Source organism: Protopterus annectens, chromosome 3.part1 (assembly GCF_019279795.1).
Source record: "Protopterus annectens isolate FY-2018-M chromosome 3.part1, PAN1.0, whole genome shotgun sequence".
Lineage (NCBI taxonomy): Eukaryota > Metazoa > Chordata > Ceratodontiformes > Protopteridae > Protopterus > Protopterus annectens.
Window position 1 is genome coordinate 1,583,542,400 of NC_056732.1, and position 20,259 is coordinate 1,583,562,658.

Consider the following 20,259-nt stretch of genomic DNA (forward strand, 5'->3'; position numbering starts at 1 on the left):
TCATAACTGCACTTAACAGAGTGCCTGGTCACTTGGAATGCTGTGGAAAGTAGACAGTTAACTTCAGCTTTTATAAGAGAATCCTGTACCTTGGATAGAAGGGCAGAGGCTTTGGCAATGGTATCCAAGACATACCTAGACATATGTGTTTGGTAGTTCAATGTCCTTATAGCTAGAGTAGCGGAGGTATATACCTTTTTGCCCAGTCTGTCTATAAATTTGCTGTCTTTATCCTTTGGGTAAAGGGCAGCAAAAGGTAATTGCCTCGACGTTGTGTGCGCAGAGACAGCTATAACAGCTGGATCTGCTGGGGGATTTCTAAAGAGAAACTGGGTGTTCTGGTGGACCTTATAGAAATGGTCTGGTGGTTTAGAGGCGGGGGGGGGGGGGGTTATGAGTCAAAAGACTGAGAAGCAGCCAAAAATGCATCCTGGAAAGCAGATAATAAAAGACTGACAGCAGGAGGAGATGGTTGCTGCATTTATAAAGGTCAAAATACCTTTTCTTGGAGTGAGATACCTCTGAAGCCTGTCACTTAAAATGTTCCCTCATGAGGGAAAAAAAAAAAAAAAACTGAGGAAGTTTCATAGACATGTCCAGTTATATTGTAAATCAGACGGATAACTGGTAACAGGAGGGAAAGCATGTTTTCTGCTTTCTTTAGTAGTATCAGCAGAAATACAAGTTGCAACAGGATTCATGATGTGGGAAGCTAGGGCATCCCCTTGAACAAGGATATGTAAAAAGCTGCCCACTCAGAAATCACCAGCCAGGGCTCCCCACTTGCAGTCTTACTAGTTGTTTCACTGGCTGAATGGTATGTACCTGCAAGCTGTGCCTTACTGCCACCCAGAAGGCTCAACAGTTGGAGGAGAGAAGCCAAAAGGAAAATGTTAGTCTCTGACCAAGCAAAACATCTAGCTTTCTTTTGCAGCTGCTGTGAGATACCTTGGTGAGAACTCAGTGGTCATCCTACCTTGCTCAAGCTCCTTGCATCTTTTGTTCTCCAAATAAATAGAGACACCAAGTCTTCCAAAAGAAGGGATAAACGAGTTAAAATGGAAGCATGCGCTGAAGTTGTGATCAGGTCCTATACAGAATAAGCATTTAATAAGACAATCTTTACATGGAATCTGCTCACCACAGTCACCTCTACTAGCTGATATGAAAAAAATTACAATTAGTTAAAACGTTAGTGAAAAGGAAGGGTCTCCAGTGGGAATATGTATCTACCCACAATGACTGGAAAAATAACAGTCCATACACATCTCACAGACTAAACTGAATTATGTCTTCTCAGGCTGGTGTCATAAAAGGTCTGTGGAACTTCATACCCATACAAATCTAAGATACTAGCATGTGCCCTCATGCCTGGATCATAGCTTGGACATGCAATGTGATAGGAAGGTGCCCAAGTTTTGTAACCTTGACAGGACACATTCCATTAGACAGCAATACCACACCAGATAAAATGAAGGGCATCATAATGGCCCCCAGTCAATCTGAAAAGACTGTCTGACCCCCCCCCCCTCCCCACAACAGCACTCTTCCCAGGAGGACAGCAATAGCGAGACAGTAAGACTTCAACACCCATCACATCTATGCATTGGATAGATAACCTTAAGAGCAACCAATGCATATGAACTCAAAAATGCAACAGCCCAACATAACTGGCCACAAAAGCTGGGACTACAACACTAAGTCAAACCCAGTATTGTTTGTGATTGCACGTGTGCTGAAGAAAATATTCCTTAATATTAAGTGCAATGACTGTCCTGTGACGGCCACCTCTCTCTAGGAGCTGCGCCACCAGTGCATTAGTGGCATGAACATGCAAGAGAATGCTCAACTATGGCAAAGGTAAGCAGGGACACATTCACCCAGTGGTGGTTGCCAGTCCTGAACCCATATAAGGTCGTTCTTCTGCCAGTGATGAGTGACAGCTCTACCCTAGTTTGCTGAAGGTAAGATAACTGTGTGAGGAAACCTGATGGAGGAAATGACTAGTCACCTACACATTAGCCTTTTCTAAACTCAAGACAATGATGGGATCATGATAGGTATTCTCCCGCTACTGTGCTGGCAGTCATAACTACCGACTGGAATGAAGTTGTGTAAATTTGTCCTCTTTCAGACAGCAACAATGGCACTTCAACTAGACATAATAGTACCTTAACCTGAAATACCACCACTGTGGACCCAGGCATGTAATATGGAATACATGAAAGCATCAACCAAAGGAACCTAAGAAAACAAGGACTGAAATCGCATATGTAACAGAGGCAGAAATATGAAAAGCATGGGGCATAATTTCTCAGCCTGGTATGTGACAGCTTGAATTCAACAGGAGGAAACCAGTATGTTCACAAGCATAAGAGTGAGAGTGGAAGAAAAATCAGCATAGCAACAGATCAACATGAGGAAACTACAGATACACTCCCTAAAGCCAGAGCTGAAGACTAAATCGCTTAAGGCAATAACATGCCCCTATCTGTGTGTGCGCACTAACAAATTATAGAAATAAATTCCAAACATACTTTTCTTTTCAGTAATATGTGGCTAATCACTACAATCACTAACAGAACAAATGATGGTGATACAACATAGGTAAGAATACCTTCAGACCACTGGTCCCATCCATTTCATTAATTGCATTACAGACGCTGGTAATGTCAGTGAATTGCAGAAAAGCGTATGTGGTAATTCCACTGACTTTCTTTATGTCAACATCCTGAAAGACAATTTTGTTACATTTAGCTCACACACAATGGATTTACAAGTAAAGTACATAACAAACAATTTTCAATCACAGGAATGAAATACATTTCTCTGCACCTTGACCTACAGGTTTTATGGCAAGTACACATGAACATGAATGCATTCTTATCTCATTTGGCAATAAGAACGCTATTGCTTGCAGTATGCACTATTAGGTTCACTCTCCCTTCCATTTTTTCATTTCACATTAAAGACGCTCCAGGAAGGAAGAAGGTGCAAGATAGCTTAAAGAATCAACAGACAAAATCTTGCATTAACAATGCACCAGAGTAATACCTACAGTGAAGTCAAGAGAGTAATATCCAGCTGACTGTGAAATGAAGAGCAAGTAGCCACAGCACACAGGCCAACAATGGAGATGTTACATTTCTGAATTAAGCACTGGTAGTAAACCAGGCATTAAGCAATTTGCCTTTGACAAATATTTCTCAATGGGCAGTAAACACCCAATGCTAAAATTTTAAGTAGCTGAAAATCCACTTGGAAAGAGATTGACTGGCAACTACCAGCAATTTCTTAAGCACAAAGAATATAAAAGAATAGTAGATAAAATCTTACCATAACCATAGATGACCTTCTCTTCCGTGTTGCAGTATTACTGGTATGGGGCTTTCCACCTCAGGCGACCCATACATCAGCTCCTATACAAAAGCATCAGCTTGGCTGTTGCAGTTGCGTGGGATGTCACACGTAGGGCCATAAACCAGGGACCTTAAATGTGATGTATGCATGCACAAATCTGAACTTGAAAGCCCAGCTGGGGTAGAGAAGTCAGTGATGCCAGTCATAGGATCAAGGAGCAATCTGTGGTTAAATTGTTCCCAGGGTAAGGTATAACCCCCAGGAGACCCAGGACAGATTAGTAATGAGCGAGAGAAAGGATAAGGGGGTTAAAGGTAGGTGGGAAAGAATACTGCAACATGGAAGAGAAGGACATCTATGATTATGGTAAGATTTTACACAAGCATTCTATGTTCTTCTATTCCTATGCTGCAGTATTCTTAGTGGGGGAGAGTACCACATCTTAGGTGGACAGAAGGGAGGAGGCAGAAGTAGCCGATTCCACAAAGCACTACAGAATTGCTCTGGGAAATCCTGTACATGATCTGGAGACATTGTCTAGCTTGTACTGTTTGGTTAAAGTGTGAATGATGGACCAGGTGGCTACTTCTAGTACATATGCAGTGTCCAGGCCTTTTAAGAAGGCTCTGAAGCCAGCAACTACCTGGTAGAGTGAGCCTCAACTCCCTGTGGTAGTTTTTTGTCTTGTTGTGAACATAGGCAAATAGCTTTTCAAATCCAACATGTGAAGGTATGTTTGGAGACTGCCTTGCCCTGGGGTGGAAGGAAAAGTACAGTTGTGTACCTAACATAAATGTAGATGTTCGAGTGTATTCACTGTTGCAGTCATTACACTTGGGTTATCCTGCTGGCAGGCTATCCGCAGTCGGCAAGAATTCCGAAGTCTAGGCCCGCCGTCGGTTGCTGTCGCCTCCTCCCGGACGTCAGTGTGCCAGGGGTATAAAAGATGCAGTTGATGCCATTTTCTTCAGTTTTTCCTGCCCCAGATGTCAGGTGCCCCCCAAATAGGTAGCTTGAAAAAATTATGTCAAAAAGCATGCATGTACTAAAATAAACATTTCCTTCATCTACAAGCAAATACACCACATATGTTGTATAGAATTGAGAAGTACAGTAAAGTCCCAGCAAAGAAAAGGGGGATGGTGGATGGGTAACCTGGACTGCAACAGCGAATACATGCGAACATCTACATTTATGGTAGGTACACAGCTGTACTATGTTCATAGTGTTTCACTGTTGCAGTCATTACACTTGGGTTGAATCACAAAGCTGAGGTTGGGTGGCTGGGCCTAAATAGGATTAGGAGAGGCTACCAGGCCCTGCAGAACTGCAGTGGCAAAGCCTGCTCTGGATTTAGAGTAGAGAGTTAAGTGGTAGTGCTTGGTAAAAGTGTGCACTGAACTCCAGGTTGCAGCGTCTAAAATGTCTTTGGTTGGTACTCCTCTGAGGAAGGCTGCTGTAGTGGCTGCTGCTCTGGTAGAATTTGGTCTAATGCCCTTAGGCACTGATTTGTCATGTTGTGAATAGCAGAAGCGAATGCAGTGTCCTATCCATTTTGAAATAGTCTGCTTTGAGATAGGTTCTCCTTGAGATCCTGCAGCATAAGCTACAAACAGTTGCTCAGTTTTTCTGAAAACTTTTGTTTTATCCAATTAGAATTGTAGCTGTCTGTGAATGTCCAAAGCGTCCAGAAGTCTCTCCCCTTTATTCTGGGGATTTGGATAGAATGTTGGCAAATGAATGATTTGGTTAAGAGCCACACTGGATACTACCTTTGGCATAAACGTTGGGTTTGTCCTTAGAGAGACCATGTCGTGATGAAAAATGATAAAAGGTTCCACTGATATTAATGCCTATAACTCTGAGACTCTTCTTGCTGAAGATATTGCTAGGAGCAGAGCAGTTTTCCATGATAAGAATTTTATATAAGCTGCATTGGCTGGCTCAAAAGGAGGCAGTGTGAGCTTTTCTAAAACAAAATTGAGGTCTCAAGTAGGTATTGGTGCTCTCCTTGGGGGCCTTATGTTTTTTGCCCCTCTGAGGTACTGTCTTAGTAGTGGATGAGAAAAAAACAGGAGGTTCCGTATTGTAATGAGCTGAAATGGCAGAGGCATGGATCTCAATTGATGAGAAGGATAGGCCTTTGTCCAGCATCTCAGTTGGGTATTGTAAAATCTGAGGTATATCTGGAACAAATGGTTTGAGTCCTTGTGCCTGGTTCCAAGCACAGAATCTCTTCCCATTTTTCTGCATACGATTTCATAGTGCTGGGCCTCCTGGCTTCTAAAATGACATCCATAACAGCTTTAGAGAGAGGTGTGGTCTGAGTGGCTATATTATTTGCCATGCAGCCAGATTTAAGGTTCTGAGTTGACTGTGTAGAATCTGATTATTTTGTGGAGTCAGAAGATGAAGAATTTGAGGTAAAGACCAGGCTGGGCCTTGAGACGAGCTCTTTAGGATTGGGTATCAGTGCTGGCGTGGCCAGTCTGGGGCAATCAGGATCATTTTTGGCTTCTCTTGTCTGACTTTTAGGAGCACCTTGGGAAGAAGAGGCAGTGGAAGAAAGGCATAAACTATCAGGGTTGTCCAACTGAATGATAGAGCATCCACTTTCCATGCTTGTGATCACTAAGTTCTTGTGCAGAATCTCTGCAGTTGGCAGTTGTGAGGGGAGGCAAAAAGATCCATGTCTGGGCGTCCCCATTTCTTTGTCATCATGCTGAAGACCTGTGGATTTAGTTTCCATTCGTGAGGATGCATGAGATTTCGCCTTAGTTCGTCTGCCAGTGTTTTTCATTCCTGACAGGAATTGTGCCTGCAGATGTACTTGATAGGTCAGTGCTGTGTTCCACAAAGTCATGGCTTGCCTGCAGAGGGGATAGAAATGTGAGCCCCCTTGCTTGTTTATGTACCACATAACTGTGATATTGTCCATCTTTAGTAATAGTTGTCCTGGATGTAGTTGATCCTTGAAGGCTGTCAGGGCATTCTGTACAGCTAGCATCTCTTTTTGAATGATGTGAAGATGCATTTGTTTCCTTGGGCCACGTGCCCTGAATACATTTTCTGCCATGTGTGCCCCCCCCCCCCAGGCATAATCCGATGCATCTATTGTTGTCTCCCTGGCTGTGGGTAAGGTGAAAGGCTGTCCCTTGCTGTGGTGACAGGCCACTGCCCACCATCGAAACTCCTGTTGCAGGGCAGGGAATTAGAGTTATTGTTGCCAGGCTATGGCAATGTTGAGTCCAAACACTTTTTAGATACGATTGCAGTTTCCTCATATGCAGTCTTGCATATGGAATTAGTAGAATGCAGGATGCCATGAAGCCCAGGGCCTGCAGAATTTTTTCTTGCAGGGAGCTGGGTCTTTGTTGCCATCATTTGAAAGTAATGAGTCAGTTGCCTTTGTTTGTCTGGCGTGAGATAAGCTATCTGGGCAGTTGTATTTAAGCTTGCACTCAGGAATATTATCTCTTGAGAGGGCACTAGTTTTGATTTCTTTTCGTTTACTGTGTACCCTAGGCAAACTAGTAATCTTTTTACAAACGCCAGATGCTTTAGTAGAATGTCCTTGCTCTCTGCTTGAATAAGGCAGTCATACAAGTAGGGATATATTTGAATTCCTTTTTGTCTGCAAAATGCAATTACTGGTGCCAGGCATTTTGTGAAGACCTTGGGCGCAGTAGATAAGCCAAAGGGCAGTGCAGAGAATTGGTAATGCATTGAGCCAGCTATGAATCTGAGGTATTCTTCTGCAAGATTGTCTGATTGGGACATGCAGGTATGCCTCCTTGAGATCCAAAGTAACTAGCCAAGCCTTCTTACCCAGCAAAGGTAGAAGTTGCTGCAGTGTTAACATTTTGAATTTTGGAACATCCAGGAAGGTATTTAAGATTGATATGTCCAGTATTGGTCTCCAGGCTTTGTCCTTTCCGAGTACCAGGAAAAGTCTTGAGTAAAATCCTTGTCCCTGTTCTTGCTGTGGTACTCTTTGAATAGCTCTCATGTCCATGAGAGCAGAAATTTGTTTTTGTGCCTCTGCCCATTGGTTTTGTGGCAGGTCCGGCATACCTTTTGATTTTGGAAGGGTGTGAAAGTGGAACCTGTAACCCTGAGAAACAATATTCAGTACCCATTCGTCCTGGGTGATCACGTGCCAACTTTGTGAGAAAAGTGCTAGCTTTCCATTTAAGGGTGCTGCCAAAAGTTAAGTGCTTGGTATTTGTAGAGGGAAGTCATTGGGACTGTTTCCTATAAGGTTGTGATTTGTCTTCTCCTCCTTTGGGGGCTGAAGCACCCCATTGTTTAGGTCTGTATGAGTCTTGGGGCTGAGATCTGCCTCTTGGGCGTCTGTATCTGCCTCTTTGTGACCTGTCTGCCACTGGAAAGGACCAATATTTTTGAAGGCCAGTTTCTGCTAAACCTAGGTGGTTGAACCTGTAAGAAATCCTTTACTGACTGCGTTGATTTTGCTTTATCCTCCATTTTCTTTAACACCTCTTCTGCCTTAACACCAAACAAAGTATCATGCTGTAGTGGAGCATCCAATAATTTTACTTTAACATGTTCAGGTAAACTTTCTTTCAACCAAGCATGCCTTCGAATGACTGAGCCTGTAACTGCGGCTCTACAAGAAGCCTCTAATGAATCAAAACCACATTGAAGAGTATGCTTTCCTACTTGTTCAGCTGCATGCAATAAATCCTGCATTTCCTTATTGTCAGGACATTCTGAGTTTGTTAGCATTTTCTGTTTTAACAAAGACATGAGGTACTGTTGATATTTAAGCATGTGAAACTGGCAGTTTAAAGCCCTTACAGCTAAAGTAGCCAAGTGTAAACTACCCCCCCCCCCCCATCTATCCAGAGCTCTAGAATCCCTATCAGAGGGGACAGGTTTTTTTGCAGTGGAAGTCTTAACCCCCTTTGGGACCCTGAGAAATTGTTTCTGGGTCAACAGCAGGGTTTTTATAAAGAAATTTATGAGAGTCTGGGACCCTGTAGTACCTGTCTGGCTAGACTGGTGCAGGAGGTAAAGAATCAGCAGAAAGACTGGATTCAGAGAAAACATAAACAATACCAAGTACAGGTGGGATAGCCAGGGGCCTGTGATGAGGCAATAAAAGAAAGTCTCTGAGCCTTTTCTTGGATTCTGAATGATCCTGGCTCTCCCAATGGAATAATCCTCAGGCAGAGAGGCTGAAGGTATAGATTCTTCTGCATCAGAGTCCTCATAGGGAGGGAGAGAATATCCCTGATCTGAAGAGGAATCAGAGGAAATAGAAACCTGGTCAGAGGAGTCATAGTCAGTGTCTTGCCTAGGCCTTTTATCAGGAGGGGGATGGCAACCCCTGATCAAAGTAATTAGGTCCTCAGCCATTTTAAGCATCTGTTTCTTTGGCATGGATGACTGTCCAGGAGAATGCTGTACTTGTTTCCTTGTCTTTAATGGTGTTTTTGACTTTGCATAGGCTGCTGTAGTGAACTTAATAGTAAGCTGTGAAGGTCTGAAAACACCCTCAGAAGCCAATACCTGCTCAGCGGCTCCAGACCCATGTGAGGGAATAGTTTCCGCAAGCCCAATACCTTCAGTTTCCAAAGGCCTAGGTGTCTCCACGGGGGAGGCGGATACGGCCTGTGGCTCTGGGGTAGTGGGTTGTCAGGGGCTGCGAAAGCCCCTCACTGAAAACCGGCGACTGGCCTAGAAGAGGCTTCGTCGATTTTGGACCTCTGATGCCTGTCCTTTTCCTTGTCTTTGCGTTTTTTATGAATTCCAGTCGTCGGTTGTTCCGACGGCATTATGTAGTTAAACCTTCGGTCAAAGTAATGTAAAGCAAAATCAAACCGACACTTAACAGTGCGTTTGTTGAATCTAGCACAAAACCGACAACTAGTAATGTCGTGGGCCTAGGCAAGGAATACAGTAAAAGTGAAAGTCCTTATGAGGTATTTGCTTCCCACAAGAAATACAATTGTTAACTTTTACTGACATCGGTCTGGAGCAAGAAATTGAAGACTTTGGTTCTGAAATTCGATTTCGAAAATCTCAGGAGTCGGCCGACTGGCACATGCCAACGGCTTTTGCTTCGGGCACCGTGCGGCAAGAAAGACTGAAGAAAATGGCGTCTGCTGCATCTTTTATACCCCTGGCACACTGACGTCCGGGAGGAGACTAAAGCAACCGACGCCGGACCTAGACTTTGGAATTCTGGGCGACTGTGGGTAGCCTGCCAGCAGGATAACCCAAGTGTAATGACTGCAACAGTGAAACACGATGATCATCAAATAGCTGATTGGATTTTCTTATGGACTAAGTTTTGTCTAGGTAAAACCTTAGCTGTGTACATCCAAGGAGTGGAGTATCCTCTCACTTTCATTGGTAGGAAGGGGGTAAATTAACAGACGGGTTTAAGGACAGATCATGGACTACCTTCAGCATAAAGGAAGGGTTACTTAGTGTTGCCCTGTCCTTGTGGATAGTAGTGTATGGAAGGCAGGCTATTAAAGCCTGTAATTCAGACACCCTTCTGGCTGACGTTATGGCCACTAGCAGGACTGTCTTCCATGTACACAGTATTTCCAGGATGAAGTTCAGGTCCCATGGTGGTGGGATGGGTTTTCTTGGTGGTCTGGAGTGTAAGACCTTTTTTAAGAAAAGGTTTACATAAAGCCTGGCTAGCAGGTGAGGGTCTAGTAGCAGGCAGGCTGAGACTGCTGAAAGGTGGACTTTCACTGAAGAGTAAAAGTCCTCCTTTACTAGTTGACACACACCTAGGCAAGAACTGGGGGGGGGGGGGGGGGGTGTCCACGATGCATGGATCCCTGCCCTTGCCCAGACACCATTTTGAAAATCTGTCCCATTTAGCTAAGTAAGATTTTCTTGTAGTAGGTTTCCTGGCCTCCCGCAGGACTGAAAGAACGTCCTCTGAGTAGTGCTGCCTGAAGGGTATTAGAAGTTAATCACCCACAGTGCCAGTGAGAACATCTGCAAATGTGGATGGATGAGGGTTCCCTTTTGCTGTGTCAGAAGGCCCACCTTGTGGGGTAACTTGTGGAGAATACCCTTGGCTACATGGAGAAGTAGGGGGGAAACCAGTGCTGCCTTGGCCAGTAGGGAGTCACCAACAAGATTTTTGGTTGGTCTCGATTTTCAGGACTTTTTGGATTAATGGAAAGGGATGAAAGGAATATAGAAACCTTCCCTTCCATGAAATGCTGAATGTGTCTATGCTCCAAGCTAGTGGGGGAAAAGGTCTTGGGAGCAGAAGGCCTGCAGTTGTCTGTTCCGGGGAAGGCAAAAAAATCTACTTGAGGTGTGCCACACCGGTGGACAATAAGCCAAGAAAGACATTCCTGTCCAGCATCCATTCATGATTTGGAGAGGATGTCCTGCAGAGAAGGTCTGCTTGTTTGCTGTCCTGCGAGGAGATGTAGGATACCTGCAGGGACAAGTTGTGTTGTGAGGTTAGGTCCCAGATTAGTAACATTAGTCTGCAAAGGTGGTGTGCTTTTGTACCTCCCTGCTTGTTGAAGTACCACATGACTGTGGTATTGTCTGTTATTTGGAGAACACCTAGTTGTAGGAGTGAAAGGCAGGTTTTTGGTGCCAGAAGGACTGCTGTCATTTCCCTCGTGTTGATGTGTTTGTTCTTTAAGGAAGGGTGCCACTTTACTTGAACCCTGTAGTTTGCCATTGTGGCACCCAATCCTAGGTGCAAAGCATCTGTCTGCATGAACTGGTGTGTGTGTGTGTGTGTGTGTGTGTGTGTGTGTGTGTGTGTGTGTGTGTGTGGAGGGGGGGGGGTAAAGTACAGTTGTGTACACTTGCCATAAATGAAGATGCTGAAGTGTATTCACTCTTGCAGGCATCACATTTGGGTTACCTGCTTGCAGTAGCCCTCAGTTGGCTTGATCAAAGTCATGGGTCCTGTGTCAGGTGCAGTCTCATTTTCCATGACGTCAGGTAGTCAGGGGTATAAAGCATGCAGCCGACCCCATTACATTATTTTTTCTTGCTCAAGATGTCAGGTGCCCCCTAATGGGAAGCAATTAAATATATATACAAGGTTATACAAAAAAGCAAATACACCAAAAAGCTTTTAAGCATAGTAAAAAGGAAAAGAGGTACAGCCAGAAGTTGTCAGGGGGCTGGAGGGAGGGTAACCAGGACTGCAACAGTGAATACACTAACATCTACATTTATGGTAAGTGTACACAACTGTACTATTTTCTTCGTATTTCACTGTTGCAGTCATCACACTTGGGTAGATTCCCAAAGCTAAGGATGGGAAGAGGAATTTAGATTGCATTAGGACCAGCTATAAAGCCCTGCAAGACTGCAGTGGCAAAGCCAGCTATGGATTTAGAGAAAACTGGCAAATGTTAATGCTTGCTGAAAATATGTACAGAACTCCAGGTAGCAGCTTCTAGGATGTCCCTGGCAGGGACACCTCTGGGAAAGGCTGTAAAAGTAGATGCAGCCCTGGTCGAATGTGGTCTTATCCCATTGTGGGATAGGTTTTCCATGGTGCTTATAGCAGAAATGAAAACAATGGCCTATCCATTTTGGAATGGTTTGCTTTGAAATGGCCTTCCCCTCTGCCCCTGCAGCAAATGCCACAAACAGCTGTTCAGATTTCCTGATGGATTCTACTTGGATAGGACTAAACCCAAGTTGTCTGTGCACATCTAAGGAGTGCAGTATCCGTTCCCCTTTGTTCTGCGGATTAGAAAAGAAAGTTGGCAAATGAATTGACTGATTAAGAGCCACACTGGATACTACCTTGGGCATGAAGGACTGGTCCTGAGGGACACCTTGTCCGCATGAAAGATGATTAAAGGCTCCACTGCCATAAGGGCCTGTAATTTATTTTATTTATTTATTTTACATTTGTTGAATGGGCTAGTCCAACTGGATACATGTCCACTTTCAGTAGAGGCCCGGGGAGATAAACTCCACATTAAGCTAATAATACAGGACAGCAAAAACTCAAAAAAAGTAATTCAGACACCCTTCTTGCTGTAGTGATGGCTAAAAGGAAGGCTGTTTTCCAAGAAAGGAATTTCAACTCTGCATTTTCAGCTGGCTCAAAAGGAGGTAGAGTAAGTTTTTCCAATACAAAGTTAAGGTCCCAGGCTAAAGTAGGGGCTCTCCTGGGTGGTCTTAACTTTTTGGCCCCTCTGAAAAACTGCTTGAGCAGTGGATGAGAGAAGATGGGTGGGCTCTGTGCTGTAATGAACTGAAATGGCTGAGGCATGAGATTTGATGGAGGAAAAGGAAAGGCCCTTGTGAAGCATCTAAGTTAAGTATTGAAGAATCTGAGGTAAATTGGGCGCTGCTGGGCTCATCCCGAGTTTGGTTCCAGGAACAGAATCTCTTCCATTTTTCAACTTAAGATTTTCTAGTACTAGGACTCTTTGCCTCCAGAATGACATCCAACACTTGTTTACTGAGGGATGGTAATGGAGATATCAGGAAATTTAGCCAGGCTGCCAGGTTCAGGGTTCGAAGCTGAGGGTGCAGAATCTGGCCCTTCTGCTGGGACAGCAGGGTAGGGATCGGAGGCAGGCATCATGCTGCCAGCAGTGACCCACTGTGCAAGAGGGGGTACCAGTGTTGGTGTGGCCAGTCTGGTGCAATCAGCATCATCCTTGGCTTGTCCTGTTTGATCTTTAGTAGTACCTTGGAGAGGAGCCGCAGAGGAGTAAAGGCATAAACTGACAAATTTTTCCAGGTGAAGGACAGGGCATCCACTTTTCAAGCTTGTTTGTGGGGAGTCCTTGTGCAGAATGTGTCCAATTGGTAGTTCTGGGGCGAGGCAAACAGGTCCATCTCTGGGCTCCTCCATTTTGTTTATCAACATGTTGAATGTCTTTGATTCAAGTTTCCACTCATGTGGGTCCATGAGATTTCTGCTTAGATAGTCTGCCAGTGTATTTAGCTTTCCTGGCAGGAATTGAGCCTGTAAGTGCACTTGGTAGCTCAAGGCTGTGTTGCACAGAGCCATGGCTAGTCTGCAGAGAGGGTTCCCCCCAGCTTATGTACCACAACAGTGGCATTGTCCGTCTTTACCATTAATTGTCCTGGAAGGATGTGGTCCTTGAAGGCTGTCAGAGCATTCTGTACAGCTAACATTTCTTTTTGATTGATATGAAGGTGCATTTGCCTTGTGTTCCATTTGCCCTGAATGCACCTCCCTGCCAAGTGAGCCATACCCCCCCCCCCCATGCACAGTCTGAAGAGTCTGTTGTTAGGGTTTGGGCAGCAGGGTTAGAGTGAATGGCAGTCCCCTGTTTTGGTGGCAGGACTCTGCCCACCAAAGGAACTCTAACTGTAGGCAAGGTATGATAGGAATCATTACTTCTAGATCCTGAGAATGTTGACACCATAGGCTTTTTAGATACCACTGTAGTTTCCTCATATGCAGTCTTGCATATGGAATTAGGAGAATGCAAGAGGTCATGAACCCCAAAGCTTGCAGTATTTGTCTTGCAGACAAGCAGGGTCTTTGTGGCCATTACCTTGAAGTAAGCTGTCAAATGAACTTATTTCTCTGGCGTGAGGAAAGCCATCTGGGAAGTTGTATTCAAGCTTGCACCCAGAAATACAGTTTGTTGGCAGGGTACCAGAAGTGATTTTTTTGTTTATGGTGTACCCCAGAAACGTTACCACTTTTTGTACAAACGCCAGATGATTCAATAGTATGTCCTGGCTTTCTGCCTGAATTAGACAATCATCCAGGTATGGGCATATTTGAATATTTCTTTGCCTGCAAAAATGCAATGACTGGGGCAAGGCACTTTGTGAATACCCTGGGCGCAGTAGATAAGCCAAAGGGCAGTGCAGAGAAATGATAGTGCGTGTAGCCTGCTTTGAAGCGTAGTTATCTTCTGCAAGATTCCCTGATTGGGATGCGCAGGCAGGCTTCCTTTAAATCCAGTGCTGCCAACCAGGCATCCTGAAGACTGGTGAAGAGCTAGCATCTTGAATTTTGGGATCACCATAAAGTGTTTAGAATAGAGAGATCCAGGATAGGATGCCAGGAGTTGTCTTTTCTGGGCACCAGAAAAAGTCTTGAGTAGAAACCTTGTCCCCTTTCCTCTTCTCGAAAAGTCTGAATAGCCCTTATACTTAGAGAGAGAGAACTTGCTTTTGTGCCTCTGCCCACTGACTTAGGGGTACATCTGGCCAACCGTTTAGGGTTGGTAAAGCGTGGAAGTGGAATCTGTATCCTTGGGAAACAATATTTAAAACCCATTTGTCCGAGGTAATGAGTTCCCATTTTTTTTGCCTGCAGAGCAATCCACCCCCCCCCCCCCCCCCCCCACACACACACACACACACAAAGGAGCAGTCAGTTGAGAAGGGCTTGGAAGTTTTAAAGTTAAGTCATTGAGACAGTTTACCATAAGGGGGAGTCTTACTACTCTCCCTGCTTTGGAATTGGGAGCCCTGCCACTGCTTAGTCATGTGTGTGTACCTTGGGACTGAAGCCTGAGCATTCTGCTGGTTCTGGGTTTGGACTGAAGACCTGAAAGAGGCAGTAAAGGACCAATTCTTAGAGGGCCAATGCCTACTAAATCTTGGAGGCTGTACTTGCAGGAAATCTAACAGTTTGCATAGATTTAGCTTTTTCCTCCATCTTTTTAAGTACTACTTCTGCGTAGATGCCAAACAGGCGGTCCTGGTTTAAGGGAGCATCCAGCAATTTAGCTTTAACATGATCTGGCAAAGATCGCTCCTTATGCTAAGCATGCCTTCTAAGTACAGACCCAGTTACAGCAGCTCTGCAAGATGCCTCTAGTGAATCAAAACCACATTGCAAAGTATGTTTTCCAACTTGTTCAGCAGAATGCATTAAATCCTGTAAATCCTTATTTTCAGCACAATCAGGAATCAACATCATTTTCTGCTTAAGCAATCCAATAATATGCTGCCAATACATTAACATATGAAACTGGCAGTTTAAAGCTCTAATGGCCAAGGTTGCAGAAGTGTATACCTTCTTACCCTATCTATCCAGCGCCCTGGAATCTCTATCAGATGGGGTAGGATTTTTGGCAGTAGTAGCCTTAATGCCCTTGGGTTCCCATTAAATGGTCTCAGGATACGCAATATAATTTTTAAAGAGGAACTTGTGAGAGTCAGGAACCCTGTAAGATCTGGTAATCTGGGAGCAGGAGGCAAGGAGTCCGGGGCCAAGCTACACTCTGAAAAGGCATCATCAACAATGTCCAGCACAGGGGGATAGCTAAAGAACTGTGTTGGGCCATGAGTAAGAAATCCCTAAGCCTCTTTTTACAATCAGAGTAATCCTGGCTTTCCAAGCGAAAATGCTCCCCAACAGTATACAAGGTTTCACCCAAAAGAGAAATCCTCTGGAGGGGAAGCAGAGGGAATAGAGTCCTCTCCATCAGAATCCTCATAGGTACATAAGGGTAAATCCTGGTCATTAGAGGAATCAGAAGGAAAATCAGTCCTAGGTCTATTAGTGGGAGAAGGTTGGCTTCCCCTGATTAAAGTAATAAGTTCTTCAGCCATTCTTTTTTTTTGGGGGGGCATAGAGGCCTGACCATGTGGACTGGGTGTCAGAATTCTAGGCATGGAATGAGTTTTAAGCCTTGAAGAAGATGGCATTGGTTAATTATGCAAGTCAGTAGGCCTGAGAACACCCTCAGAAGCCGGTGCCTGCACAGCGGCTCCGGACCCATCCAAGGAGGAGACATCCGCAGGTTCCACAGTTGAAGCATCTCGCGACATACCGGACTCCGAATGGGTCTCAGTAGAGGCCTGCGAATCTGAAGTAGTGGGTATCAGGGGCTACAAAAGCACCTCACTGAGTACCGGCGAACTGGCGACTAGCCTAGGAGAAGCATCGCCGGCAGCTTTGGACTAAGGCAGCCTGTCTTTGTCTTTATCTTTGTATTTTTTCGGAATGTCAGTAATCGGGTGGCTTACCTAAGCCATATCTGGATAATTGAACCATGTTCCAAAATATTTAGAAGCGTAACTATACAGACGATGAATAGTTCGTTGCTTAAATAAGGCACAAAACCAACAGCGAGGTATGTCGTGGTCAGGGCCTAGACAAGGAATCAGTACGAATGAAAATCTTTGAGGTCCAAAGAAAGAGCACTAATGTTGAGAGTCTCCAGATAAAATTTATTGCAGATAAGGTTTAGCGCTTTCGTCAATACCAGTTGATTTCATCAGAACCAGGTTCTGATGAAGTCAACTGGTATTGATGAAAGCGCTAAATCTTATCTGCAACAAAATTTATCTGGAGACTCAACATTAGTGCTCTTTCTTCGGTTTTCAAGTTTATCGGAGCACTATTGCACCACTTTTTTAGTTTTGGAAAATCTTTGAGGTATTTGCTTTCCACAAGAAATACAATTATTGACTTTTACTGACATCGGTTTAGAGCAAAAAAAAGTTTCCCCAACGGGGTACTTAGCTTTAGTTGAAGACTTTGGTTCTGAAACTTGAAAATGAAAATTTCATGAGTTGGCCGACAGGCACTTGCAAACTGCTTCTGCTTCAGGCACCGCACAGCAAGAAAGACTGATGTAATGGCGTCGGCTGCATGCTTTATACCCCTGACGACCTGACGTCATGGAAGATGAGACGGCAACCGATGCAGGACCTAAGACTTTGATAATCAGGCCGACTCAGGGCTACTGCAAGCAGATAACCCAAATGTGATGACTGCAACATTGAAACACGAAGAACATCTGCAGTGGAAGGTCCGGGTTCAGCTGAACTTGCTGAATCCACAATTTTAGCTCTGACTGTAGGCAGGGCAGGAGAGGGATTTCCTGCTCTAGAGGGTGCTGGTGCCGTGACCATACATTTTCTAGATACCACTGTAGCTTTTGCATGTGCATTCTGGCTAATGGTAGCATGGGGATGGTGGCTGCCATTAGGCCCATGGTTTGTAGGAATTGCAGTTATTTGCTAAGCCTGCAGAAGGGCTTTGAAGTGGGAGGTCAGGGAGCTGAACTCGTCCTGGGGAAGAAAGGCTTTCATTATGTCTGCCGTGATCCTGCAGCCCAGAAATGTTTTACCTTGCTCTGGGGTCACGGAGGATTTGGGGAAATCAAGTGCAAAGCCCAGTTTTTGGAGTAGGCATATGGTGAACTCTAGAAAGATTAACAGGGTTCCCTTGCAGTCTGCTAGGATCAGGATGTCATCCAAGCAGGGATAAATCTGAATGCCTTGTGTTCTGCGATAGGAGGTGCCAGGCATTTTGTGAATACTCTGGGAACAGTGGACAAAGCAAAAGGCAATGTAGTAAATTAGAAGTGACAGGAGGGTCCAGAAAAGTTTAGGAATTCCCTGTGGGAAGCTAGAATGGGTATGTGCAGGTAGGCTTCTTTCAGGTAGAGTGTGGCTATGAAAGCCTGGGCTGGTATGAGAGGGAATAAATTTGGTAGGAACAACATTCTGAAAGTGGGCACTTTTAAGAATAGGTTAAAGAAGGAAAGGTCTAAAAGTACAGTTGTGTACACTTACCATAAATATAGATGTTCAAGTGTATTCACTGATGCAGTCATTACATTTGGGTAATCTGCTAACAGGTTGCCCTTAGTCGGCCTGATTAACAAAGCCTTGGGTCCTGCGTCGGTTGCGGTCCCTTCCAGGACGTCAGGGGTATAAAACATGCAGCAGATGCCATTACATCAGTTTTTCTTGCCCTAGATGTCAGGTGCCCCCCAAATGGGGAGCAAATTAAATTAAAAACACAAAAAATATACCTCCAAACCCAAAAGCAAATACACCAAAAGGGCTTTTAAGCATAGTGAAAGAAAGTAGAGGTATAGCCAGAGAAAAATAGGAGGCTGGAGGGAGGGTAACCAGGACTGCAACAGTGAATACACTCTTAACATCTACATTTATGGTAAGTGTACACAACTGTACTATGTTCTTCGTGTTTCACTGTTGCAGTCATTACATTTGGGTAGAGGGAATTATACAGCATTAGGACCAGCTATAACGCCCTATAGGACAGCAGTGGCAAAGCCAGCACTGGATTTAGAGAAAAAAAGGTAAATGGTAATGTTTGGTGAACGTATGAACTGAGCTCCAGGTAGCAGCTTCTAGAATGTCCCTGGTAGGAACACCTATGATAAAGGCTGTAGAAGTAGATGCAGCCCTGGTGGAATGGGATCTGATCCCCCAGGGGATAGTTTTTCCATGGTGCATTATAGCAGAAACGAACACAATGGCTTATCCATTTGGAAATAGTTTGCTTTGAAATAGCCTTTCCCTCTGCCCCTGCAGCAAATGCCACCAGTAGTACAGATTTCCTTTGAGAATTTGTCCTGTTTAGGTGAAATCTAAGTTGTCTGTGTACATCCAACGAATGCAGAATCCACTCCCCCTTGTTCTGTGGATTGGGAAAGAAAGTTGGCAAATAAATGGTCTGATTAAGAGCCACACTGGATACCACCTTAGGCATGAAGGAAGGATTGGTCCTGAGAGATACCCTGTCCGCATGAAAAATGATGAAAGGCTCCATTGCCATAAGAGCCTGTATTTCGGAAATCCTTCTAGCTGAAGTGATTGCTAAAAGGAAAGCTGTTTTCCAGGAGAGAAATTAAGTCTGCAGTAGCAGCTGGCTCAAAAGGAGGGAGAGTGAGTTTTTCCAATACAAAATTGAGGTCCTAGGCAGGGGTTGGAGCTCTCCTGGGTGGACTTAAATTTTTGGCCCCTCTGAGATACTGCATTAGCAGAGGATGAGAGAAGAGGGGAGGGTTCTGTGTTGTAATGAGCTGAAATGGCTGAAGCATGGAATTTTATAGAAGAGAAGGACAGGTCCTTGTGAAGCATCTCAGTTAAGTATTGTAAAATCTGAGGAATATTGGGCAGTGCTGTGCTTATTCCTTGAGAATGATTCCGGGCACAGAATCTTTTCCATTTGTCAGCATAAGATTTGAGAGTACTAGGCCTTCTCACCTCCAAAATTACATCCATCACAGGCTTGCTGAGGGATGCCAAGGGTGAATTTATGTGATTAATCACGCCGCAAGATTCAAAGTTTGGAGCTGAGTGTGCAGAATTTGGTTGTTCTACTAAGACTGTAAGTAACGTGTCTGAGGCAGGTGCCATGGTGGAAGGTGCGACACTGCGCAGGAGTGGGTACCAGTGTTGGCGAGGCCAGTCTTGAACAATCAAAATAATTTTTGGTTTGTCCTGTTTGACTTTTAGTAGAACTTGGGAGAGCAGAGGCAGAGGGGGAGAGGCATAGACTGATAGGTTTTTCGAGCTGAAGGATAGAGCATCCACTTTCCAGGCTTTTTTGTGAGGAGTTCTTGTGCAGATTTTGTCCAGGGGGGAGGCAAAAAGATCTATGTCTGAACCCCCCCCATTTGCGTGTCAGCATGTTGAAAATCCGTGGTTCCCGTTTACATTCATGTGGGTCCATGAGATTTCTGCTTAGTTCGTCTGCCAGAGTATTCGGCTTTCCTGGCAGGAATTGAGCTTGTAGCTGTATTTGATAGGTCAAGGCCATGTTCCACAACACCATGGCTAGTCTGCAAAGGGGGTAGGAGTGTATACCCCCATACGTGTTTATGTACCACATAACCGTGGTGTGTGACTTATCATTAATTGTCCTGGATTAAGGTAGTCCTTGAAGGCTGTCAGTGCATTCCGTACAGCTAGCATTTCTTTTTGATTGATATGAAGTACATTTGCTTTGGGCTCCATTTGCCCTGAATGCACTTCCCTGCCAAATGTGCCCCCCCCCCCAAGCATATTCTGATGCGTCTGTAGTTAGGGTTTGGGCAGCAGGGGGTGGTGTGAATGGCAGTCCCTTGTTTTGGTGGGAGGCCTCTGCCCACCACAGGAACTCTAGCTGCAGGCAAGGTATGACAGAAATCACTGTTTCCAGGC

At 44.6% G+C, this 20,259-nt stretch overlaps 1 protein-coding gene across 1 annotated transcript in view; it reads right to left on the minus strand.

Annotated features, from left to right (window-relative positions):
- Positions 1-20,259, minus strand: part of LOC122797814 — a 2,009,088-nt gene that overhangs the window by 1,095,938 nt on the left and 892,891 nt on the right. The window contains exon 10 of the mRNA XM_044066337.1: positions 2,618-2,731. Coding sequence (XP_043922272.1) covers positions 2,618-2,731 — 114 coding nt within the window. The remainder of the gene's footprint in view (positions 1-2,617; positions 2,732-20,259) is intronic.